At 42.2% G+C, this 27,924-nt stretch overlaps 1 protein-coding gene across 1 annotated transcript in view; it reads right to left on the reverse strand.

The window, feature by feature from the left end:
• Positions 1-2,372: 2,372 nt before the first annotated feature.
• LOC309558739 (uncharacterized protein) overlaps positions 2,373-27,924 on the reverse strand; it is a gene marked incomplete at both ends in the record, with an annotated part of 36,250 nt that continues 10,698 nt past the window's right edge. The window contains 2 exons of the mRNA XM_082261786.1: positions 2,373-2,437; positions 8,567-9,098. Of these exons, the coding sequence (XP_082117912.1) occupies positions 2,373-2,437; positions 8,567-9,098 (597 nt within the window). The remainder of the gene's footprint in view (positions 2,438-8,566; positions 9,099-27,924) is intronic.

Below are 27,924 nucleotides of genomic sequence, written 5' to 3' on the forward strand. Positions count from 1 at the left end.
TCTTTTCCATCTTAGATTCCCCCAAAGGTTCTCCCCCTGGTGAGTAACTTGCATTCGTATTTCTGGCACCCAAAAGCATTACCTTACATTTTTTTTAACATTAAACCTCATTTGCCAGTGACATCTGTCTAAGAGAAGAACTACATTCATTTGAAGTGATCTCCTCTAACATCCTGTGGAGTCTTTGAGATAGGAAGTGAAGAAAAGTCTCCCCAAAGGAACACAGACATCGAAGAGAAAACCTGACCCACGTATTACCATTCCATGCTCTATCCAAAACAGAAAAAGACAGTTTTGACTTTATATACTGTAATTTAACTGCAGCAGAAAACAATCAGGTATCCTTTCGTGCCAGACAGGGATGTGCTGTGTGTCAGAGCTGTGTAAATTTCAGAATTGAATGCACAGATACACCAACTGTCATTGACCTGATTGAGGTCAAAATTAAAAGAAGGCTTCCCTTACACCTCTTGTCCCATTTCCCCTGAGGTTGATGACAGGTTATAACAGGACACAGAGTGGCATGGGTGCCTTTAGGAGATCCAGGTCGGAGCAGAAGAGGTACTGGACAGCAGGCAGAAATCAAGGTCAGGTCACCAGCCAAAGTCAGCCACAAGGGTTCAGAAACAAGCAGGGTCAAGAAGCTGGGTCAGGATATGGATATACACATGGGATCAGGTCACAGGTGGAAGGAGCTGAGGACCACTTAGAAATCATCATAAGTCTTCTAGGGCTTTAACCACTTTGCCGCTGCTCACTAGAGCTCTACTGCGGCAAAGTGGCTCGATAACGTCTGGCGACGTAGACCTACGTCGCCAGACATTCCCCTCTCTCGGCGGCGCGCGCGCCGCCGGAGGCTCGCTCCCGCTGTATTCAGTCACAGCAGGAGTCGGGCCAGGGGAGGAGCGGTGGCGATCGCCGCTGCTCTTCCCCGATCGTCTGGGAATCGAGTGTGGAGATCCGCCTGCTTGTGTAAACACAAGCGGGCGGATCTCCTAAGTGACAGGCAGGGTCAGATTGCAGGGTTCAGCATAGCTGAACCTGCGATCTGTCCTTGTGTCACATAGTCCCCTCCCCCCACACACGTCAGTAAGCACCAGGCATACATTAACCCCTTGATCACCAATAAAAATTAACCCCTTCCCTGCCAGTGTCATTTTTACAGTAACAGTGCATATTTATAGCACTGATTACTGTAGTAATGTCACTGGTACCCCCAAAAGTGTCAAAAATGTCAGTCAAGGGTCCGATCTGTTCGCCGCAATGTCGCAGTCCCGCAAAAAAAATTGCAGATCGCCGCCATTACTCGTTAAAAAAAAAAACACCAAAAATGACAGAAATCGTTCCCTTAGTTAGTAAACGCAATAACTTTTGCGCAAACCAATCAAAATACGCTTATTGCGATTTTTTTACCAAACATAGGTAGCAGAAAACAAAATTGGCCAAAAATTTAAAAAGATTTTGATTTTTACATTTTTTGGGGGAATTTCATATAAAAAATGTGAAAAATATTGTTATTTTTTCAAAATTTACGCTTTTTTTTTTGTTTATAGCGCAAAAAGTAAAAATCGCACAGGTGATCAAATACCACCAAATGAAAGCTGTGTTTGTGGGAAAAAAAGGACGTAAATTTCGTTTGGGTACGGCGTCGTACGACCACGCAATTGTCAGTTAAAGTCTCACAGTGCAGAATCACAAAAAGTGGCCCAGACGTAAGACAGCAAAATCCTCCAGTGGTAAAGTGGTTAAACAAACCACTGGGCACAAAAATCTATGCAAACATGCATGCTCCCATTTATGCTCATGAGCACGAGCTCATAATGCTCGTGTAGATGCAAGCAAGGTCCTATTTCTGTGCACAGTTCTGTGGACTGTTCTGCAAGCATGCAAATTTCTTTGATCACAGGTATGAGCTTGGTTTTCTTGACACAAATCCTTTGTCAGGTAAAACCTCCCATATACAGTATATATCTCACCTGTGTATTTCATGGTTTGTCTGGAGTTTAGCTTTATATATTGAAACTTTACTTTAAAAGTATTTTCTCTTAAATAAATCTTCCTAATGCCTATGATGCAAAACAATTAATACATCCTAGTGTGTGAAAGTATTTCAGAATAAACAGGAAAGCTGGTCAGAGTTAAGAAGTGATGATGGAACAGTATTTTGAATTTGATTTGGAAAATATTGAACATTCTTTACACGTATGCATTATTTTTCCAAGACAACAGTTTCTTTCCTATTCAGCAACTTCAGCATCAACGCAAACCTCTCTTCAGACTGCAAATATAGCAATTATACCAAGTTATGCTTTTCTCCCTGTTACCACAGGCAAGTAGCCACGGTGCATCAGCAGTCAAAATAACCCAGCAAGTTAACAAGTTTCCTGTTGATTCTGCAGAGCCATAAAGACAAAAGAATCAAACCTCCTCGGAGAAACTAAAAAAAAAAAACGAAATTAAAATATTGTTAGAGGGACTTTTTTTTCAATAGAGAAGTGGACCACAGGGCACCTGCATTCAGAATCCACTGATTAGTGTAAGGTGAGTGTGGTTGGTAAAGTATTCGTAAATCCAATTAATAAAATCTAATGTAAATGTAATTTAGGATATTTTCAAAGCTGAAGCTTTAATACCAGCCATAAAGGTATCTTTCATGTACTTCATCTTGAAGGCTTGCTTCTCAGCTCCCATAGTGTCAGTAGTCACACTCCCAGTGACTTCAGGGCTCTTCCAAATGTAAAGTGGTCAGAAACCAAAAATTGCAGCTTATGAAATTCTCTTCAAACAAAGGTACAGTCATTGGGAAACTCCTTTCCCTAGGAAAAGCCATCACAGACAATAAGCTGACTTCTTCTGGTTTCACTAAAATTACAGGACACCGGGACCCTAGACACCAAGCCACTTGCTTAGTTGCACAAAAGGGCTCACGCAAGGCAAAAATGTCCTTTTTACTGGGTAACTCAAGTGTTCTATTCGTTTTTCTGGTAGAGGAAACATTTAACCTGCCGGACTCTCCCAAAAAACTCTTTCTCCCATGTGGAGGACATCTTCTCCTAAGAGAGTACTGACATGTAGTTGTTTTGTGTATCAGGCAGGGGGCCAAAACCCAACACCAGTTCCATCAGTCCCAAAGTACATATACTGTACTATACAGGTTCCATTTCTATCCTATCATATCCTTTCATATCCTAGGCCTGGACGAGAATATCAGTACTTGTCATTACAAGGGCCTCTTAATACTGTGGTTACATGTACAGATCCCGTGAGGTCCCTACTCATTATTGTGGCCAGTGTAACATGGATGGCCAGATATCATGGCCCATGCACAAAATAAAACCTTTCCTGTCACCGCCGCCAACAAGCCACCATAATCAGCCACCACTACTCCTATTCTGAACTGGCTGCTATTCACTTTTATTCCACCAGATAGTGGCTGAACTAAGGTGTCCAATCAGTATGGCATAACTGCAGTATCTGACTGCCTGCTGTCTCTACACAATCGTCAAAACTTAAGCCCCGTACACACGCACAGATTGTTGGCCAACCGATCGGCCGTCTTTTGTCCAGTGTTGTTTGTTGGTTAAAATGTGCTCTAGACTTGCAGTGGACTTTTGTTGGCCAACAAAAACCAACTTCAGAAGTGATGTCATGTGATGGTTGACTTTCCGTGTGTTTTTTCTTCTCTGAGCATGCCCAGTCTTGCTCATCTGATTTTTGTCTGCCGAAATCTGTACTGACTGAGGAACAATCGGCCATTCTTTGTAGGCCAACAAAAATTTTATAGCATGCACACCAGATTTTTTTTGGCCGAAAATTGGCAGTTGGTTGTCGAAAGCATCATACTAACAAGCCTACAATCGGCAGATCGGAAGTTGGCCGACAATTTACGGCCAACAATCTGTGCGTGTGTACGGGCTTTACACCGAACATTAAAAGACAGTGAGGGTTGTTTTCTTCAACTGCTTTATGAAACAGTTTTAAGAAAACATGCTACAAAAAGAACATGGTGCAACACTCCATATTACAATCCATATAAATGGTTCATTCCAAATGATTGCTTATTTACAGTTCCAGAAAAGGATTATTCTTCAAAACTAACTTTAGACAGTTTGTTTGCACTTCGTCCCCAGTGACAGGTATCAGGATAGGGTGCTGCAGTGTATTGGTTCATACCAAGTCATGACAGTTAAGATTCCTCTGAGGGGTATGCTCCTTCTGCCGTACCTCTCCATCCTCTCTCCCCCCCCAAGCTCTCTGTATAGACTCAAGAAGATTCTCCCACCAATTGAGCATAAAAACCCCAAATGCACAGTAACCCCTTGCTACACATGAAACATTTTGCAGTCCCTTTTCAAACCCATTTCAACTGAGAACTCCTCTCCGCTCACTGTGCAGGTCAAACTCACCTGCCTTAGTTTCACGCACCTGTCTATTTATCTCCTCCAGGACCTAAAGTGACAAGCATGTTATCTGGCAACAAAAAAAAATGGGACTCCCCTAAAAGGGTCCTATACTCATAAAGCTATGACCCGTCTCCCAATTGTGCTGCGTTGTCACCCTGTTACATGGGCTTCCAAGGGGCACCATAGCTGTTTCAACAGGCATAGTGCACTGTTGTCACCTTCAGGAAACCCACCCTGAAAAGTATTATGCAGTCATCACTGGAATTGAAGTAGATGGGATGTCACTGCAAAATTGCTGCAGGTGATCAGATACAAGAAAGTGGGGAAAAAAGTGAAAACAAGTAGTTTATTCAAAATAAAACGCCAATACAAACTAAAAACTATAGTAGGAGATAACAGATGAAACATATACAAAATTGAAAGGAAACACCTGATCTGCAAGATGACAATATGCTGTGCCTGTCTTCTAATTGTCACCTTCTCACACATCTTCCAACAGGGACTACAAGTGACCCTTTTAACACACATTACACAGGCATGGTCTACTGTTGTCATCATCAGCAAACCCATACTGAGAAATGCCATAGGCCCATTAGTGGAGTGCATGTAGACTGCAAGTGGCATCAAAGCAGTAGTAATACCTACTGCTAAATGTTTTACTTCCCGCTGTAGCTGGGGGTCTGGTCTGTGATGAAATAAGGTGTCAAATTCTGACCAATCTGGTTGGGTTGTCTTCTCCTCGGTTTTCTCCTAGATAACCCTATGTAGCAGGATTTCCAGCCGTTTTACTGGATATGGGTCCTCCTGGGCCACCGGGTGCAACAAAAGTACCCTTGTGCATATTCCTCCAAGTGTGAGCACTGAGACAATGATCAGTCCAGTATCTTTGGGTTTTTAGGTTTATTTGAATGAGTGGGAAACTCCTTTGGCTCATCTATGCACAATTTGCCAGGGACAACTGAAAACGCTTCTTGGAGCTGACTTGACGCTGGCTAAATGCCAGGCAACGCCGGTTGATGCTGGTTAACGCTGGCTTGCTGCCTGTTAACTCCAAATTGACCATGGACTGCTCTCTTACATAACAAAGTCCTTTCTTTAGCTCCCTTAAGCACTCTTTGCTGAGGTAGCTACTTGTACTGCTGCTGCGCTGCTAAACACGTCAGGGCCCACCTGGCACCCTCTTTCTCTCACTTATCTTCAGGGCTTAAACATTGGCACCCCCTTTTGTCTACACCTTCTCCACAGGTTAGCTGGCTCTTGGATCCCCTTGACCTTCTGGAGTGGCCCCCTCTCCTAGGAAGACCCCTGGGCAGTCTCAAGTACGCACAATACTGTTTTCTCTGAAACCTCTGCCCAGCAGCTCCACTCGGTAAACAGCACTCTGGATCCCTCCTCTGCAGCTCAGCTCAACCTCCGTCCTGTAGGCCGACCACCCAGGACACTCTCACTTGTGCTGAAAGGAGGAGAGACAGCCATCACCCTCCTACTGGTACTCTGCTTCCCGCCAAAGACGCTTTGTCACATGCTCCCCTCAGACTTATAGCTCATCCCAGGGTGCATTGCAGCAAACTCCGCTCACTGAGATAGCCATAAGCCCTGGTGTGCTATTGGCTAGGTTTCCTCCACTGTCCAATAAGAGCCCTCATTGGAAACAGTGGGGAGACTCCCTAGACACAACAGGTCACACCTGGAAACATGTGACAGCCTAACTAAATGATAAGGCCCCCCTGATATGCAGACAGGGCCACCTATATACTTTTTCCTAGCACCTACCTAGGAGGGTGCTACACCTAGATAGTAGTGTTCAATCACTAGTCCCTTTGGCCGATCCTCATTGAAATCAAAGTATCTATGAACAACATTTTATGTGTACTTGATATGGTTATTGGAAGATCTTAACTATACTACATCTGTACTTTCTTTAGGCTCGGTTTCCACTAGTGCGACTTGCGGTGCGACTTGACACATGTCAAGTCGCATGACAAGTCAAAACCCATTGTTTTCAATATGGACCGTTTCCACTGCTGCGACTCAAGACGCAGCGTCTTCAAAATTGCTTCTTGCACTACTTTGGGCCGACTTTAGTGCGATATGTCCCTCATAGAAGGTAATGTAAGTCGCAACGAAGTCGCAGTACACGGTTTTGAACGCGACTTCGTTGCGATTTGCACGGAAGTTTACAGTAAATTTTTTTTATTGTTATGTTCCGCCCCAAATCACATGATCTCTGCACCTCCCAAGAACATCACTTCCCATAGTTAGCAGAGGAGAGGAGAGTGTTATATACAGCAAGCATGCCAAGATCCAGGAAGAATAAAAGAACTTCTCATGATAATGAGGAGATCATTCGTCTGGTCAGAGCTCGCCCCTCAATATACGACACCCGAGACCCCTTATATAAGGACCATGTGAGGAAGGAGAGAGCATGGCTGGAGATTGCAAGGATCTATTTTGAAAATTGGGACTGTCTTACAAGTACAGAATGGACTGAAAAATGTAAGTGTTTCATATATGCAATTTATCACATTGCTGCTTGCCCCCATATGTACAGTAAAGTACCGTTATTTTCTTTTTTTCAGTGCACTCCTTACAAACCAGATGGAGAAGCATAAAGGACTGCTATAACCGCTATCTCAGAAAATTACGAGAAGCAAGGAGTGGTTCTGGGTCCTCCAGAATTGTCCCTTATGCGCATGCCCAGGAGCTGGAATTTTTAAGGCCGGTGTTGGAGATGCGAGAGTAAGTTGTCAGCATTTTTTTAGATACTGTAGTTGACATATAAAATATATTAATATTCCTAAAATTTGAAATGTATTCATTATATTTCAGAACCCAAGCAAGCTGGCAAGACTCCTCACTTGGTTCTGAACAGCAGGAGGGGTCACAGGAGGCGGCAGCGGAGGAGGAGGAGGAGGAGGAGGAGGAGGGATGCCAAGACCCTGGTGACCCTGACCCTGATGGTGAGGAATCAGAGGGAGTAATATCAAGACCATTGTCCATTATTGATTCTCCTGCTGCGGTGGAGGCTGAACCAGGGCCTAGTACAGAACAAAGGCCTTCACGAAGATCTTCCTCAAGGTCTTCATCAAGGGCGAATCCTAGGGGTGGTAAACCCATGGAGGAGGTTCTGAAGGTGGTGAAGGAAATGAACGCACACATGAAGGAAAGCATGTGTGATGACACTGCTTTCATGACCGTGCTGTTGGGTATGTGCAAGCAGGTCCCCCCTGAGAAAAAGTATGCACTAAGGATGGCTCTCATGTCAACCGCCCAATCTTTTGTGGTTGGGGAGGCAAGCTCTACAGCATGTATGGAAACCCCTCCCCCCACCACACATATCCCCCCAATTACCAGTACCCACCACCACCACCACCACCAAGTTCACAGTATGGGCACCAAGTTAATCGCCCATACTACGATGAGTATGGCAACATGCCGAATATCTCCAGGCCCCGCATGTTGCACCCAATACCGCCCCCTATTGCCTCCACCCTTGGCACACCAAGACCTTACCAACCTGCTCCCATGCAGGTTACGCCTTTCCCGGAAAGGCAATACCGTCAGGGATCTGCAAGTGATTACCCAAGCCCATCTGGCCCATCAAATATTTCTCATTCTGGGTCCACTGAATCTCCAATTATATACCAGGATTTGTAATTTTTTTTGTTTTTGGTGTTGTTAACGTTTTACCTGTTAATTTATTTTTTCATTGTTTTGGTGCTGGTATCTCCAAAACATTGGTGATGTTGTTATAAAAAGTTTATTTTTTTCTAAATTTTGAAAAAAAAAAAAAATAAAAAAATTACCTTGTTACTCTACTCTGTGGTTTTTGTTTGGATTATTTTTGCTTCTATAGTACTGTCAATAATGTGTGTGTGCTATATAATTATATCTACAGTAGAAAACAGCAAAACAGAAGGTTAAGCAATGTATTTTTATTATAGCTAGAACTGGAACAATATGCAGACTTTGGTTATAATTGCACAGAAATATAAGGAAAACATAACAGAATTTTATTCAAAATTGGACTGTGTTGGAACGTGTGATACATTATGAAATAGCGTCCAGCTGCCAGGGGACAGAACCAGCAGCAGACATGAAAAAGGATGTGAATCCCTCACGCACAGTAGCACCATTGCTTGTGCCCCTACTGGCACTCAAACTTGCACCCTCCATGTCATTCATGCCACAATCTTCATGATTGTACCCATCACGAAGTGCAACATAGTTGTGAAGAACACATGCTGCTTTGACTGCACATATTGCATTATCCATTTTTAAATTGATAGATGTGTGCAGGAACCTCCACTTGTTAGCTAAAATTCCAAAGGCGCATTCAACAACTCGTCTTGCCCTGGTTAAGCGGTAGTTGAAAACTCTTTTTTCCACAGTCAGAGACCGATTTGAATAGGGCCTTAAGAGATGATGACTGAGAGCGAAAGCCTCATCTCCAACAAAAACAAATGGCTGTGGTGGTCCGTTTGTCCCTGGTAGTGGACAGTCCGGTGGCAGCTGAAGTCCATCTTCCCTCAACATTCTTCCGAATGTGGATCTCGCAAATATGCTCGAGTCTGAGCTGCTTCCATACGAACCTATGTCTACATAGCTAAAACAGTATTTGGCATCAGCCACTGCTAGTAAGACAAAAGAAAAGTATTTTTTGTAGTTGAAGAATTTACTTCCACTGCCAATGGGCTTCAATATTCTAATGTGTTTTCCGTCAATTGCACCAACACAATTTGGAAAATTGCAGTGGTCCCAGAAATATTCTGCTATCTTGCACCAGTCTTCTGTAGTGGGTTTCTTCAGGACCAAATCCTTAAGAACATTCCAGATGGCTCTGCAGGTATCATGGATAATATAGCTGGCAGTAGTTTTGCCAACCAAGAACTCATAATGTAAACTTGTAAAGGTATGTCCAGTTGCCAGGTACCTAAAAATAAAAAAATAATGTTAGAATGATGCATAAACTGGCTTGGACGAAGGTACCTGAGGAAATGAAGGAAGAAGATAGGCAGGAGAAAGACACTGTTGAAAAAAACATGGCAAACATAATCACAACCACTACTACATATATGTTACATGATAATTACATGATAATGTGTCTCTCCAAATGCCTCAGGAGGTAAGTAGGTTGGAAAATTTACCTCAATGTGATAATCAGTCTTTCTATGGGCGGAATACTCCTTCTGAATCTAGTGTTTTGTCTCTCTAGATGTGTGGAGAGCAGAGCCAACAATTCATCAAAACTGTAAAAAAAAAACATATATGGCATTTATCAACATTATCCATGTAAAAAATAACATACATAGAGACATATTTGAGTTGACATGAACATATGTTCTGACCTTTTAATTGACATCCCTGTGTAATTAAAGAATTTGTCTTCATGAGCACGGAGGTCATGATAAAGGATCCTGAACTGGCCTCTCTCTTCCCTTTGGGAGATGACAGGATGGATCCAGAAGCGATGCCTTCTCCTTCTCCGGTCCTCTTCTTCCTCATCAATAACAGCTGCTACAGCAGCCATAATTACTGCTGCTCCAACATACTGCATAGCCAACATGTTTCCTGCAACATACACTACTATTCCAAAACAGGAAATTACATCACTTGCAGGAAAAGGAATTACATCACTAGCAGGAAAAGGAATCTTTTATGTGCAAGTCGCATACATCAAAGTCGCAACAAGTCGTAGCCGCAACAAGTCGTTGTAAATTCGTACACAAGTCGCGCGTTTATCAAAGTACAAAGTCGCTATTGAAGACACGCGACTTTGAAGTCGCACTAGTGGAAACCCAGCCTAATACTCTGTACTTTGTACTATCTCCTATTATACAAACTTAAATAAAACACCTGAACCAAATAACGTGTCAAATAAAAACACATTTATGTTTTAAATACTGCAAAAAAGGAACAAATGAGTTATTTAAAGCATGTTTTTTGACTATTTCTACATTGGTCGGATAAATTAGTTATTTTGCCAAGTTAATTGACCCCACAGTGCATTATAAATTAAATATCATTCAACTATCGTTTACATCTATTTTACCGACATTTTTGGGGTCCCTTTCAACTGATTGGATATTTTAAAGGACTGGTCTAAATGGTGAGTATTTTCCAGGAAAAAATTACACTTACTGTACTTAATATGTACAAAATATAGCACTGTAATGCAATAAGAACTCCTGGGGTTGTTTTCTTGCTGACGTTACCCCAGAAGAATTGTAGATAATAAACAGTTGGAGATAATGAAGAAATCCCATCTCACCACTCTACAATCAGTAAAGCAATATCATAAACTGTATGTTCTTACAGAATAACTGTATATTCTAAACAAATTAGCTTTTTTAATATATCTAGAGCACCAAAAAAGTTTGAAAAGATATCCCATCACCCCTTTCCCTTTGTTTTGTTTTTTTCTTGTTGTGTGTAAGAACTACTATGAGATGACCAGAGTGAGCGTTGTTTTATATACATTTAAGGCTTGTACACACGTAGCGATTGTCGGCCGTAAATATTCGGCCACCGACCGATCGGCCGATTGTCGGCTTGTTAGTATGATGCTTCCGACAACCGACTGCGACTTTTCGGCCGAACAGAATCTGGCGTGCAGACTTTAAAATTTTTGTTGGCCAACACCAGAACGGCCGATTGTTCCCCAGTCAGTACAGAAATCGGCCGACAAACAGCAGATGAGCAAGACTGGGCATGCTCAGAGAAGAAAAAACACACGGAAAGTTAACCATCACATGACATCACTTCTGCAGTCGGCTGTTGTTGGCCGACAAAATTCGTGTGCAGTCTTTAGCACTTTTCAACCGACAGGACAGCACCGGACAAAAGACGGCCGATCGTACGGCCGACAATCGCTACATGTGTACGGGCCTTTAGCCTGTCTTCTGTCTGCACTAATCAGACGTACAGTGTAAAGTGCCACATGTCTGCAGAACAACATGCTAGGAATCTGCCCCACAGATCTGTGGGAGGGTGCTGTGTGTGCAGCTGCTGAGCGGAAAAATTGCTCTGGCAGGTGAAACCACAGAAAGTGAGGCAGCGATTTGCAGATCACCCGCTTACTTCCTGGTTAACTGCTTGAATAAATCACATGATCGCTGCTTACCTCTGGCACTAGGAGAACCTTGCAGAGGCCTGACGTGTTCTTTGCACTGGGCTCCAGATGGTTTTCTTAATCCCTCCCAATATTGGGGGCCATCATAAACTCAGTGAGTCTATATAGTCCCTGCTGGGTCATTTTGGTTTGATCTGCAGTGTAGAGAGTACACAGGCAGGAAGAAGATGCACACCAGCCAGGGAGAGACAGGCCTAGTGTATGGAAAGATTCATAAGGAGAAGGGACAGAATAGGGATGGTCCAAAAAAAGACCCTAGAGACTTCTTTAGTGTGGGGACGGACCTTTTTGCCCAACCTGTCACCTGGATTGGCCCCTCCTTGTGCTGTATACTGCCAAAAAATCACCCAACCCAAGAGGCCTGCTGTAACGGCTAGGGGAAATGTTTAAAGGTGTAATTCTCTAGAACACTACTGCATTAAGTTCTGCATAATTCAACTGAAACTGTGAAAGTGCCTTGTTGTCAATAATTTTACTTTGGAACACATTGTTTTACCATTTACTTTTTATTACATAAATAGGAATGTTCCTAAAGGACATCTTGCCTGGTCCCTTTAAATTACCAGCATAAAGTCAATGATTACATGGCGCTCTCTGATGGTGGGTGGCATACCATGTGGTAAAGAGGTAAAAATATAGAAAGTAAAAAAATGGGTAGAAAAATATAAAAGCTAGCAACGCCCATCTTTCCCTCCACCTCACAGGAAGTGATGTCGGGCTGACAGGAAGTAGGAAGTGGAGCCCCACAAAGAGTCCTCCACCACCACAGCAGCACCAGACAGGCTGCCAGACAACAGCCTCCACGCACCACCGGCACCCTGCACCCCTCCTTTCTGCAACTGTATCCAGGACAAGAAGACGGATGATCCCATTCACCTACCGTACCGGCCTTTACTTAACTAAGAGTAAGTCACTATGTGTTTTTTGTATTAATAAACCTTATGTTTCACTAAGCTGGCGCTGCTTTCTTTTTGTTGATTCCCTTTAAATTACTGCAGCACAGTTGCCCTGCCCGCATACCTGAATGATTCAATTGGGTTAATTAGATCTACATTAACCCATGTTAACCTTGAGCACCTAATCATGGGCAAAAGTAAAAAAAAATGCAATTTTCTTTGTATACATTTGGATGCAGTTTCAATGAGGTAAGAAGAGAAAAATGGTAAATGATCCTCAATGTCTTCATTACCTAGAACCATGGAGGTAAATAGGGGGCTTCTTCTGTATGAATGGAACCTCTGGATATCCTGGTTCTCTAGGCTACCATCGAAATGGACTAAGAACAACTGGAGGATGCACAGAGGGCCCTTAAGGAGCACTCAAAGAAGAAGAAGTAAACGCTAGAGAAATATAAATAGAAAGAGAGGCACTTCTAAGTGCAGTAGCACTAGTATTTATTAAATTAGCGTGGGGACGGACCTTTTTGCCCAACCTGTCACCTGGATTGGCACCTCCTTGTGCTGTATACTGCCAAAAAAGCGCCCAACCCAAGAGGCCTTCTGTAACAGCTAGGGGAAATGTTAAAAGGTGTAATTCTTGAGAACACTACTGCATGTAAGTTCTGCATAATTCAACTGAAACTGTGAAAGTGCCTTGTTGTCAATATTTTAATTTGGAACACATTGTTTTACCATTTACTATTCATTACATAAATAGGAATGTTCTTAAAGGACATCTTGCCTGGTCCCTTTAAATTACCACCACACAGTTGCCCTGCCCGCATACCTGAATGATTCAATTGGGTTAATTAGATCTACATTAACCCATGTTAACCTTGAGCACCTAATCATGGGCAAAGGTAAGAAAAATTGCAATTTTCTTTGTATACATTTGGATGCAGTTTCAATGAGGTAAGAAGAGAAAAATGGTAAATGAGCCTCAATGTCTTTATTACCTAGAACCATGGAGGTAAATAGGGGGCTTCTTCTGTATGAATGGAACCTCTGGATATCCTGGTTCTCTGGGCTACCATCCAAAGGGACTAAGAACAACTGGAGGATGCACAGAGGGCCCTTGAGGAGCACTCAAAGAAGAAGAAGTAAACTCTACAGAAATATAAATAGAAAGAGAGGCACTTGTAAGTGCAGTAGCACTAGTATTTATTAAATTAGCATGGGGACGGACCTTTTTGCCCAACCTGTCACCTGGATTGGCACCTCCTTGTGCTGTATACTGCCAAAAAAAGCACCCAACCCAAGAGGCCTGCTGAAACGGCTACGGGTAATGTTAAAAGGTGTAATTCTCTAGAACACTACTGTATGTAAGTTCTGCATAATTCAACTGAAACTGTGAGACCCCGTTCACACTGGGGCGACGCTACTTGTCGGGGCGACCTCACCTATAACAAAAACTTTAAAAAAGCAAGGTGCATGGAAACTCTGTTACAGGGCATTAGTAACAATTATATGTGAGCCAGCATTCTCCAGAAGGTAACAACACTGTAGGCCTGTGGTAAATTTACTGTCAGGGCTAGGTTGATATGCACTCTGCGAAGAAAGATTATCAGTGTTGTTACCACTAATAAGCTCCTCACTTCAAATTGGTGCTGTTCATGCACTTGGGGAAATGATGGTGGATGCTATCTTCAATCCCTCCATGCTCTGACAGACTGAGAACCTCAATGGCTCGTGTGATAAACTCACATGGGCAAAGAAGTGGAATTCTTTACGCGTGTGACAAGGAGATAAAAAAACAGGATATCATAAGAGAAGGGGGACAGGGCAATGCTATAAAAAGGTTTGCCGAGAGAGGGATTGCCTAATACGTGCCCTTGTGGACTCCCAAGTGATCTGGGTCACATAAGCCAAACACATCCATATGGCCTGAGTAACGGTCCAAACTGGCCATATTCTTGGCCTAGGTTGGATCTATTCAAATTTAGGATTGGGAAAGGGGGGTACCTGGAAACCAAAAAATTGGGTTTGTAAACAAAAACTTGTTCTCTTTGCAATTATAGCGCAGGCATGGAGTCAAAGGGGATTATATACTAAACTTATATAGGCTGTTCACTCTGCAAAGAAGTTTTCTCTATTTTCAAGGGAATTTTCCCTTAGCTGAGTAAATCAGATGAAGGTCTGCAGACTTCCCTTATCCAATCATGTGCTGACAAAAATATTGTTTTAGTTTTTTTCTTGCACATGGTTAAGTATTCTTTGCAAAGTGAATCATCACTGCATTCAGTAAGCTAAAGGGAAATTCCTTGCAAAAAGAACAACCTATTAGCCTTTAGTAAATCAACCCCTGTGAATTCACCTGAGCTTGGAGGTTATCATCAGCTATTTTAAAAAGGCAGTATTATTTCTGAATATTTTTTAAAAAGACTCACGGAATAGAATTATCATTTTATTATTTATGAATTATTTGAAATCAACTTACACTTTAAAAAAACCCTCTTTAAATAATAACATTTTTTTCCCTGTGTTACATAGGCCTTTAGACAAAATCCGTAACTCATCTGATAATTCCAAGGGAGGAAAGACAACACTAATCAAGCAGACAAAAGACATAGAAACTCATTAAGTGAAATCTAAAAAAGAATTTCAAGCAAATCATTTTTCCCCCGACTAGATGTATCAGACTTAATTAGGTGAGTGGTGTTGATGGGGTGCAAAAGCAAAAACAAAAAAAAAAAAAAATCTCTTCAGCAGAAAAGGTTTAGGTCCCATATAGGCTGCATTCTTTCTCTCTGTGGCATGGCCAGTAATTGAGCATTTTAAGGGCATGAAAATAGAAGAATAGAAACTGAGCCTTAGACAAAAGCTTTCAACTAAAATTTATTTTCCTCTCTCACCAGGTGCTTTTTTTTTTTTTTTTTTCTAAAATCATACGAGATATAAAGAAAAGAGAAAAAGAATCACAGCGATACAGAATATAAAGCAAGCCTAACAGGCTGCATCATTGCATGACACTAATCAGATGTATTTAGACAAGATTTAAAAAAAAAAAAAAAAAGATAATCAATAGCTACACTTAAAACAATAATTCCTCTGCAATGAAAATAGTTTTGCACAGCATGACTCCTTAACCGCACAGTTTAAAACAAGATAATACTTTAATGCTTTCATTTTTTTCTATGTTCAGTTGCTTCTTACTGTTGTGTATTTATTTGTTTAATAAAAAAGTACATCAATTTTGATTAATTCTTACTAATTGCAGTTAACACCTGGACTGCCTCTGTAACGGAAGGCTTTTGCTGTTTGGATGAAAGTAACATTTAACTTTAAAAAAAAAAAATCCCATTTACAAATGAATGCCATATATTTTCATGCAATGAGGGTGCTATGGGTACAATAAGAGCACAATTTGCATTTCAACTGTTTTATACTACAATAGAGCCCCCGCCCACACACACACATCCTTTTTTAGGATAATCCTTCTGCCCAGGGGAGGTTAAGCTCACTTGTCATAAATTTGTAAAGTTGAGTGGTTAGTTGCAAAGTTTCATTTTTTTTTTTTTAAAGTACTAGTCTTCGTATCTATAAGAATAATAATAAAGAGTTAAAGCTTATTCTGCATAAATTAGTTATAGATTAGTATGGTATTATTATTATTAGTATTATTATTATTAATATTATTATTATCAGTATTATTATTAGTATTATTATTATTATTATTAGTATTATTATTATTATTATTAATAATACTAATAATAATAATGTTTATTATTATTCCTAGAACCCTATAATATGACAGACACCAGAAGCCCATGGTAAATTGCTATAGTCAATAACTAAAAAAAATAAAATAAAAACCTACACAGGGTTTTTTTCCTTTTTTGTTTTATATTAAATAATAATGAATGTTAAATGCTAAAGTGTATATGGATGTTTGCTATCTGACTGCAATCATAGTTACATAGTTACATAGTTACATAGTTACATAGTAGGTGAGGTTGAATAAAGACAATAATCCATCCAGTTCAACCTATGTAGGTGTGTGTGGCCGTAATCATCTCTGATACCCCTGAATGTTCTGATACTTGAGATGTAAGTCTAAGAGTCTTTTGAAAGTCACCATACTACCCGCAGAAACCACCTCTTGTGGTAGAGAATTCCACAATCTTGTAGCCCTAACAGTAAAGAACCCCCCACGTTGCCTGAGGTTAAAACGCTTCTCCTCTAATCGCATCGTATGCCTTCAAGTCCTCATGCAATCCTTTCGACTGAATAGATTTTTTTCTATGCTGAGATCACCATTGAGATATTTATAAATTGCTATCATGTCCCCTCTCAGGCATCTCTTCTCCAGGGAGAATAAATCAAGTGATTGCTGACGCTCTTTATAATTAAGGTCCTCCAATACCCTAATTAGTTTAGTTGCCCTTCTCTGGACTCTCTCCAGCTCCAACACATCCCTCCTGAGGACTGGCGACCAGAACTGGACAGAATACTCCAGGTGCGGTCGGACCAGAGTTTTATAAAGTGGAAGGATTATAGTCTTATCTCTGGAATATATCCCCTTTCTTTATGCATGCTAATATTCTGCCGGCTTTGGCAGCTGCCGCTTGACATTGCATGCTATTGCTTAGTCTATCCTCTACCAAGACTCCCAGATCTTTCTCCATTTTTTGATTCCCCCAAAGGTTCCCCTCCTAACGTGTATTGTGCTTTTATGTTTTTAGTCCCCAAGTGCAAAACCTTACACTTCTCCACATTAACCACTTGCCGACTGAGTACGGTAGTACTACTGCGGCAAAGTGGTTCGTTATCGTCTGACGACGTAGTATTAACGTCGTCAGACACTCCCCCTTCTGGGCGGTGCTTGCGCGCCGCCGGAGGCTCGCTCCCGCTGTTTTCATTCACAGCGGGAGTCGGGCCAGGGGAGGAGCAGCGGCGATCGCCGAGGATCTAGTGTGGAGATCCGCCCGCCTGTGTAAACACAAGCGGGCGGATCTCCATAGTGACAGGGAGTGACAGATCGGACTTTTCAGCATAGCTGGACATCCGATCTGTCCATGACTCACACAGTCACCTCCCCCCCTACACGTCAGTAAGCACCAGGCATACATTAACCCCTCCCTCTCCAATAAAATTAACCCCTTCCCTGCCAGTGTCATTTTTACAGTAACAGTGCATATATATAGCACTGATTACTGCAGTAATGTCACTGGTACCCCCAAAAGTGTCAAAAATGTCAGTCAAGGGTCCGATCTGTCCGCCGCAATGTCGCAGTCCCACAAAAAAAATCGCAGATCGCCGCCATTACGCGTTAAAAAAAAAAACACCAAAAATGACAGAAATCTTTCCCTTTGTTAGTAAATGCAATAACTTTTGCGCAAACCAATCAAAATACGCTTATTGCGATTTTTTTTTTACCAAACATAGGTAGCAGAAAACAAATTGGCCAAAAATGTTTTAAAAAATTGGTTTTTACATCTTTTTTGGGGGGAATTTCATATAAAAAAATGTTAAAAATATTGTTATTTTTTCAAAATAAACGCTCTTTTTTTGTTTATAGCGCAAAAAGTAAAAATCGCACAGGTGATCAAATACCCCCAAAAGAAAGCTCTGTTTGTGGGAAAAAAAGGACGTAAATTTCGTTTGGGTACGGCGTCGCACGACCGCGCAATTGTCAGTTGAAGTCGCACAGCGCCGAATCGCAAAAAGTGGCCTGGACGGAAGACAGCAAAATCCTCCGGTGGTAAAGTGGTTAAACCTCATTTGCCATGTCGTTGCCCAGTTATGTTCAGCTTTGGTTTGTGTTCATAGGATGGCTATAAATGGTCCAGTCCTTCATTCACTAGCCAATTCAACACCTGGACTATTCTTGGCTATCCATGGGGGTGATGAAGGCAGGTTATGGCAGTCGCCAGCACTCAACAGAGAGTTTTCAATCTGTTTTATAATCCCAGTATGACCTAGCCAAAGTTTGCCCCTTCTCAGGTGTTAGCCACACATGTGCTGCCTAAAGTGACACAAATATGTAGGCCGCTATTGCTGACCTCTACTTTTGGGAATTTTGGTTCCCTGGCCGTCAGTTTGACACTTTGGGGTTTATTTACTAAAGGCAACTAGACTCTGCAGGTGCAATTGCTCCAAAGGTTAGTAAATGAGGTAAAGCTTCACTTTGCAAAAAATATCCAATCACATGCAAGGAAAATTAAACAAAACAGCATTTTTGCTTGCTCAGGATTGGATGATGGAAGTCAGCAGAGCTTCTCCTCATTTAATAAGCTCTGGAGCAACTGCTCTTGCAGAGCGCAACTGCACTTTGCAAAGCGCAGTCTATTTGCCTTTCCTAAATCAATCCCTTTGTCCTCAGTGACTTTGAACGAATAAAGGGAAATCAAACACTCCTTTAAAGCAAGCTTGTTCCAGGTTTGTGGCTTAAGTTTTGAAGCCCGACCCAACCAGGAAACTTTAATTTTCAGAAGGAATTCAGAAATTGTGCCCCCCATGCCTTTCTCAAGACAGGCTCCTGCGATGGGAAACATTGCAAGTTTGTCCAAAACTAAAAAAATAAAAAAGAATTGAATAAGGCTTTTTTTATGGTTGTGAGGAAGGGGCTTTGAATAAAGCAGGCTTTTCATTAAATGGAAAGGCTTTAAAGCTGACCAGAGACATTTAGAATCTCAGCTGGTTCAGCAGAACTGGCCAAGATTTACACCATATATGGGTAGGCTGATTGTACCCAACTTTATCGATCAATCAACTTGGGTACATCCAGCATGGGGAACTAGTCTCATTTCTCAATCAGGAGCCTTCCACTCAATGGCAAATACATTTCCAAATATGGGCGTTGCCATAGGTGGGTAATTACATCACCTGTATCTTTGGTCCCTTTGTTTACATTTAGCTTTGAGCCGGGGAATTCCTGAATAAATTGCCCAAATTTGAGCTGTAGGTGGCCATAAAAGGAACACTCGGCTTGACAAAAGTCAATTTAAAAATTAACTTATCAGTTGAACAGCGACTGCTTTATATAAGGCAGCCATGAGTCCCACAAGCTTCTTTTGTATACTTGTCTTCTCCTTATTCCTCCACTGTTACCTTCAGTGAGTGAGAGTAATCCTTATGTAAGCTCTAAGCTCCATGTGGCTAGGTGCCTGAATGGGAAATAACTGAGCACAAGCACTGCCAAATGAGAGGGAGGGGAGAAATGTTCCCTCGTACCTGGAAGTCCTGGGTACCTTTTTTGCTCCTGGTGTTTGAACAGATCAGCAGAGGAGTTTAAAAAGCCGAGTATTTGCAGGTGGGGCTGCCATCAATATGAACCAATTGCTTGTCCAACTTTAGCAAAGCAGAGGTGTGCTGTCAGTTATTGAATGCTCCTCTTAACCGCTTGCCGACCGCCGCAAGTACATATACTTCAGCGGTCAGCCCCGGCCAGGCAAAGTGGCTTATGGGTACGTCACTCGCCTGCGAGCCAATAGGGGGCGAGCGCGCGCCGCCGGAGGCGCGCTCCCGCCCCCGCTCGCTCACTGTGATCCCCGTTCGTGTGACCGGCAAACCCGATGTCCGCCGGTCACTCGCGATCGTCGGGTGGAGAGGGAGAAAGGCAGGCGGCTAATGTAAACAAAGCCCCCTTTCATTCTCCCTTGTGTAACAGCAGAGATCATAGGGTCCTTCTATGTAGGATCGTAGATCTCTGCTGTTACATGAAAAGCCACATCCCTGCACAGTAAGAAGCACGCCCCTAGGGACACACTTAGCCACTGCATCACTATTAAAGTTAACCCCTTCCCTGCCAGTGTCATTTTTACAGTAACAGTGCGTATGTATAGCACTGATTACTATAGTAATGTCACTGGTACCCCCAAAAGTGTCAAAAATGTCAGTAAAGGGTCCGATCTGTCCGCCGCAATGTCGCAGTCCCACAAAAAAAATTGCAGATCGCTGCCATTACTCGTTAAAAAAAAAAACAATAAAAATGACAAAAATCTTTCCCTTTGTTAGTAAATGCAATAACTTTTGCGCAAACCAATCAAAACACGCTTATTGCGATTTTTTTTACCAAACATATGTAGCAGAAAACAAATTGGCCTATAATGTTAAAAAAAATTAGATTTTTACATTTTTGGGGGAATTTCATGTAAAAAAATGTGAAAAATATTGTTATTTTTGCAAAATTGTCTCTCTTTTTATGTTTATAGCGCATGATCAAAAAATCGCACAGGTGATCAAATACCACCAAAAGAAAGCTCTGTTTGTGGGAAAAAATGGACGTCAATTTCATTTGGGTACAGTGTTGAATGACCGCACAATTGTCCATTAAAATCACGCAGTGCCGAATCGCAAAATACCTCCTGGTCAGGAAGGGGGTAAAATCGTCCGGGGCTTAAGTGGTTAATATATGTGTATTTCTATTATTTGAGGCCTAGCTTTTACAATATCTAGCACTTTAGCTTGTGTATTTTGCAAATATATGGTCTTTTTAGAGAAACTAACAAGTTATAGAAAGACCACCAATGCAAACTCTTTATACGATAGTCAAAAAGTCATTATAATCAGAAATGGATAGGTACAAAACAACCAGTCCTCATGATATGGCTGATATACTACAGTATATTGTGGCTACATAAAGGTTACATGGGTTTGAAAAACTTTTTGCAATCAACAAATCTAACTTTTTCAAACAACGGCCTCTTTATGAGAATGGAAAACCCAACTTATGGTTTGATAATTAGATGAAGGGTCATTTGGTCTACATGAAAAGTAGAGGTAACTAATACTTCTGTCTCATGACCCCTGGATTGACCCTTCTGATCTTAATTCAAGAATGCTTTCTGTTCCCCCTCATTGCACCAATGAGATCATAATGTTTTTATCAGCTGGAAAAGGCTTTTCTGCTCTCGAGATTTAGGTTAAAAACCAATTTATTAGTAAATGTCAGGGTGATAAACCTAATGGTTTCATATATGTTTTTTGGACACCAGTTCTAAGATTTCTGCACATTCTTCCAAGATCTACCTGCCATGACTTCTAAGAAAAGGTCTTCTGCAGTTTCTTAGATCTTCAGTTTCATTTTAATATTTTGAATCCCAAGTAGGAGTGAGTGGGAAAATAAAAGATATGGGGGGGGGGGGACAGAACCAGGATTTGTCACAATAAAATCATACCGTTGGAGTCGCCAAGAAACATATGAAGCCATCAGAAAACCTAAAACACCACCCTTCGCCTATATATAAACTTTTGGGTGCACCAAAACGTTATTTGTGATTAGGGTCTCTGCTGCCCATTATACATTGGGAGTTAATTCAAACCTGATCATAGACAGGGCTTCCTGCTCGGTAGATTGTGGTGTGTCCTTTCTGGGAATTAGCAAAGTCCTTGGATGTATTATGTAACTGGCTAGAAATGTGTGTTCTGCAGCTTAGTCATTTTAGATAATCGCTATCATTTATTTATTTTTGTCGTTTTTGTTCTCCTAATAACATATACCTGAATTCCGCCTGAACTCACCCACCCACCCTGCCAATCCTCAATGCCAAAATCAAGAGTCTGTCATACCTGATATAGAGCAAACCTTCTAAAATAGACTGAAATTATTGTCTCTTGCTGGAGCTTTTTTTGTCTCCAGTGCAGGCACTCCATTTGGTTTGTTTTTTTAAGCAGGTATGTACAGGATTTTATTACAAAGTACAGGACAGTTACATATTTAAACACAGCACTAGCTAACAAAAAATTGTAATAATAATAATATTGTATTATATTTATAACATTTTTTCAACTGTAACAAATTTGCAGTTTTTTTTTTCTTTGTGGTACGAATTTTTTTTCTGCCTTTTGCAGCATCCATTTGACCCCATCCAGTTTTCAACATTTGATGGTTGTCACATTGACCTGTAAACATGCTGCATCCCCAGCATTGTTGTATACAGAATATAATAGCTGCTTTAAAGCGGAGTTCCAGCCCCAAAATCAACATAGTCGATTTTGGGCCATCTGCTTGCTTCTAGGTGACCTGAAAAGGAAATGGATAGTTACGATTTTTTTTTTTTTTACTTACCTTGTAATTTCAGAAAAATATACTCACCTCTCTTCCACTTCCTCCCTCGGCGGCCCGGGCCCGCGCCGTCACTTCCGCTTTGCAATGATTTCTGGGAGCTGAACGTCATCGCTCCCAGGAATCAATGCGCCGGCACCGGCCCCGATGTCAGTTCCGGTGCAGGCGCGTCATACCTTGCTAACAGCTTCTGGGCAGGGATGACGCTTCAGCTCCGGAAGTGACAGCAGGGCCGGCGCAGTACATCGTGGGACCGAAGAGGACGGAAGAGGACGCAGAAGAGGATCGCGCTGGCTTCAGCTGCCCACACCTGAGATGGCAGCACTGGAGAAGAAATTTTCAAGGTAAGTATTTCTTCTAAAAGATAAGTGCGAACCGGGACAGATCAGAGGCTATCCATTGTGGAATGGACTAGCCCTGACTGTCCCGGGGGTATTTTCATTGAAATTTTTATTTTGGTGGCCGGAACTCCGCTTTAAAGTTCCACTAAACTCACACTAATTCAACACAAAATGTTGAATTAATGGTGTATTACATGATGTTCATACTCACTCAGTGACTATGCGATTCATTTTCTGCATTCTGCAATAAACCTGGTAGATCTTGCTGTTCTCTATCTTCCCCTTCTGTTCATGTCCCAAATTCAGCTAGGGATTTTGCAGCTGTGGTGGAAGCTCTGCACATGCTCAGTTTTAAATGAGTTTCTATGCTGAGCATTTCCTCTCTATCACATCTGAGCTGCCTATGTGACTATAGAGCAGTGATGGCGAAACTTGGCACCCCAGATGTATTGGAACTACATTTCCCATGAAGCTCCACTACACTGCAGAGAGCAGGAGCATCATGGGAAATGGGGTGCCAAGGTTCACCATCACTGCTATAGAGTCACACATGTGGGCGTATACACAGGGGTAAATGACAGCCCACGCCCTCCCTCCTCCTCCTTGCTCCATGACACAGCCTGTGACTGGCAGAAATCTGACCACATTATGTTATTGCCAAAAGATTTGTTTTCAAATATATATTTGTATGGCAATTTAAGCGCCGGTTCACATTACCGCGACGCTACTCGCAGGGGCGACCTCCGAGATCGCGGTGCGAGCAGCGGGCCGCGACCTCGGAGCGGCCGCCACAGACTTCATAACATTGAAGTCTATGGCGGTCGCCTCCTGGTCGCCCCAAAGAAGCTCCGGACCCTTTTTCTAGGTCGGAGCGACTTGTGTCGCTCCTATTAGAACGGGTCCGCAGCTTCCCTATGGGAGGCGACCTGCGGCGACCTGTGAGGCGACCAGGTCGCCTCACAGGTCGCCCCAGTGTGAACCGGCACTAAAACAGTTTATTGATATTATATATTTATTTTTACTCTGTATTCCAAAGACTGTTTTTTTTTTTGAACATGTGACCAGGAGGAGAGTACTAGATGCTCCTGCTTATGTTTCCCTGCAGACAGGCTGGGAAAGATCTGGGTCATGTGACAGCTGTATATCAATTACGAAAAAGGTGCTTAGATATATATACATTTTTTGTTTTGATAAAATTATTACAATGCTATTACACACATACAGAAAGAGAAGGGATAATGTAAATTAAACAGGGTGTATATAGTATAACTTTAACCCCTTCATGCCTAAGCCTTTTTCTGACATTTGTTGCTTACAAGTTAAAATCTGTATTTTTTGCTAGAAAATTACTTAAAACCCCCAAACATTATATATATATATATATATTATTTTGCAGAGACCCTAGAGAAAAAAAATGGCGATTGTTGCAATACTTTATGCCACACTGTATTTGCGCAGCTATCTTTCAAATGCAATTTTTTGAAAGAAATACACTTTCATGAATTAAAAAAAAAAAAAACAGTAAAGTGAGCCCAATTTTTGGTATAATGTGAAATATGATGTTACGCTGAGTAAATAGATACCTAACATGTCATGCTTTAATTGCACACACTTGTGGAATGGTGACAAACTATGGTACTTAAAAATCTCCATAGGTGATGCTTTAAAAATGTAAATGGTTACCTTTAAAGAGTTGCAGATGAGGTCTTGTGATAGAATTATTGCTCTCACTCTAACAATCGTGGCAATATCTCACATGTGTGTTTTTTTAACACCGTTTACATATGCGGGTGCAACTTACATATGCATTCGCTTCTGCGCGCGAGCACGGAGGGGTGGGGCGCAGGGGGACAGATGCAGCCTTAAAACCGATGCTGCATCCACCTAGGTAAGAACGATTCTGGAAAAAACAGAAACCCATACATCTCTTTTAACTCCACTTTTGTTGAGAACAAAAACAAATCCCTCTGGGTGATCTATGTATATATTGCAAGGACTTTAACAAACTTTGTAGCAAAGTCTTAGCTAGTTCTCTTCCTAAGAAAAAAAAATGTATGTTTAACTATTTCCTTGGAAGTCTGGCTCCTGAATGGAACTGACTGTGTTCAAGCATCAGCCGATGTACTTGCAGAGTCCTATTGAGAAAAGTTGCAGTGTCTGCATCCCTTAAAGAGGAAGTAAAGTCTGCTCTTTTTTTATTCTTTTTTTCTTACCTGCAAAGTAAATGCATAATATGCTAGTATGCATCGCATACTAGCATATTATGTGACACTTACCTGCAAACGAAGCCCGCATTGTCCCCGCTGGAAGCCGTCTTCCTTCCGGGTCTGCGGACTTCTGTTGTACTAATAGCCAGAGCCGTGTGACGTCACTCCCGCACATGCGCGTGGCAGCCGTCGGTCATGGAACAGGGCTCTGAAGACACGGCACGGGCGGCCGTTCCTTCAGAGCGCATGCGCCGATGACGTCATCGGCTGCATGCAATGTAAATATCTCCAAAACGCTGCAAGTTTAGGAGATTTTTACAGTACCTATAGGCAGGGCCGGTGCTAGACTATATGGACCTAGGCAAGACCAGCTACTTGTGCCCCCCCCCCAAAAAAGGGAAGGGGTTAAAAACTCCTCTATGTGACCCTGATCTGATGGTTCCTCCATGTTATGCTGTCATACCCAGTGACCCCCATATTCCTCCATTTCACACCGGGGGACCCTTGTGTCCCTCCATGTCACACCAAGGGACTTTGATGTTTTTCCATGTCACACCCTGGGACCCCAATATTACTCCATGTCATGCTGTCATACCCACTGACCCCGATGTACCTCTATGTCAGATCCTGATGTTTTTCCATGTCACATTTGGGGACCCTGATGTTCCTCCGTGTCACACCTGGGGACCCCAATCCCCCATGGCACACCCAGGGACCCCTATTCCTCATGGTACACCTGGTGACCCCGAACCCCTGTTAAACGCGGTGGCTCCTGGTGGAGGGAAAAGCAGCAGTCAGAGAGCTCCACACGTCCTTCATCACCAACCTTCTCAGACCATTCTGGTGCCTCGTCGCTTCTGCCCCAGTAAAGGTTCTGCCCTCCATTGCCGAGCTCTGGCTCAGGTTCAGCTCTCCTCCGCTCCCTGCTTAATACCGACCCAGGAAAATAAACGGCTGCCCACCACCTCAGTGCAGAGAGTCACTTGCTGCTGCTCAGCTCCACCTGAAGAGGATCATCATGCAGGATGCACTCTGGGGGGCTCCCTTCTTGCCTTTTGGGGCCCCTCCAACAATGGTGGAAAGCCAGGGCCTGGTAGTTCTACCACTTCCTAAGACACTTGGCATCTTCCGCTGTCCCTTCTTTCTCCCTACCTTTGCCCCTCGCCTCAGCTCACAATAATCATTCATGATGGAGAATTCATGATGGAGAGAGGGTGCTGACTCCTGGCTGCGCCCCTAGGTGGCAATGCGCCCTAGGCGGCTGCCTAGTTTGCCTAGTGGAAGCACCGGCCCTGCCTATAGGTAAGCTTTATTATAGGCCTACCTATAGGTACAAATTATAAAAGGTAGGTTTACAACCACTTTAAGATGTGCTCAATTAGGGAATATCTCACCAAAATTATAATTCCTATTGCAGAGGATGCCTAAAATTCCTTACCTGCATCTTAGTGCAGACTTCTGGAAAAATGAGTGAGCCAATCACTCAAGCAGGGAATTACATTTCTGGGGAAATTCTGTACACCACCTTTGTACAGAAGGCCTTCGGTTGTCCAGATTACATTGAATTGTACAGAAAAGCAGCTGCAGATGTAAAAGGAAAGGTAATTGTTAATGACATTCAATTATAATATGGCTTGTGTAGCAAATGTATATGCTAATTTTTTTTGCTTTATTTTTTCTATTGCTCACTAAGAAAGAAACCTAAAACTTTTCTGAATGTATCAACAATATACGTATACTGATACCATATATACTGTACAATTGCTTGGTGTTCAGTTCTAATAAATCATTCCCTGAAGGTTCAGAATAGCCCTGAGCCGCCCATTCCGGTGTGCCGTTCCCTTGGCCTGCGCACGTTGCGTCCTATTTCAGGCCGCGGTTAGAAAGTTGGTAAAGTGAGACATGGCTGGACATCGGTATTTACCGAGTAAACCTGTTATTGCCAGCGCGCCTGTAATGAAATGATCAGGTTTCTGCCTGTCTTTTGCAAGAATGCAGTTATGTAAAACCACACTTACACATCCTCCGTATTTAAGGTTTTTCCAAATTTGGTTTAGCTACCGCAAGGGAAACCTGCATTTTTCTAGATGTGAGAGAAGGCGAGATAATGCAAGACGGCTCTTGACACTTTTTTATCTGAATCCCTGACAGTTTGGTTTGTTAAACATGGTTACACTGACCTGGGGAATAGATGTCAGGACACAGTTAAAACAAACAGGCGGAAAAAAAAAAAACTCCTGGTTTAAATTAAAATTTTAAGATAAAGGAGGAAAACAATGTTCTACCTAGTACCAATTTCGTGTTTACAAGATATATGCCAGAGACGCGTGCCTAGCTAAAGAAAAAAAAAAATGAATTCCAAACAAAATAGAAATCAGGACTTGATATACATGGAGGAGACACAGCCTACCTGTTCATCAGCCAGGTTCATTAAACTGCCTCAATGCTTAAAGTAGAACACCAGACATATTTATCTAGTATTGGACAGAGTTTGGGAGGGGTTAGAATCCCTGCCAGGCTTTTATTGTGTTATGTATCCCTGTTTCGGACATTCACTCTCACTATATTTCCACTTTTAATTTCCAGTGTTGTCACTATGACCATAAAGTAATGGGATATGTCCCAATAAGAATTACGTGCCTTCTTTCCTTCCTTCATTTTATCCTCCCTTCCCTCTTTCCTTCCTTCCCCCCTCCTTCTTTTCTCCCATAGCACAGATCCTATTGCTGGTCCTGTTATCTTGTCCCTCGTTTTCTTTCCCACCAGTGTAATGGCAGCCAGGCACACAGCAGCATCCACAGGGCCGACCTTAGGTGTTCAGGCGCCCTGTGCAAGCTAATCTTGTGGCGGCCCCCCCCCATCTTCACCCCTCGCGTCTCACCCTCTGGTCACCGAAA

Source organism: Pelophylax lessonae (assembly GCF_965119305.1).
Source record: "Pelophylax lessonae genome assembly, chromosome: 6".
NCBI classification, from domain to species: Eukaryota; Metazoa; Chordata; class Amphibia; order Anura; family Ranidae; genus Pelophylax; species Pelophylax lessonae.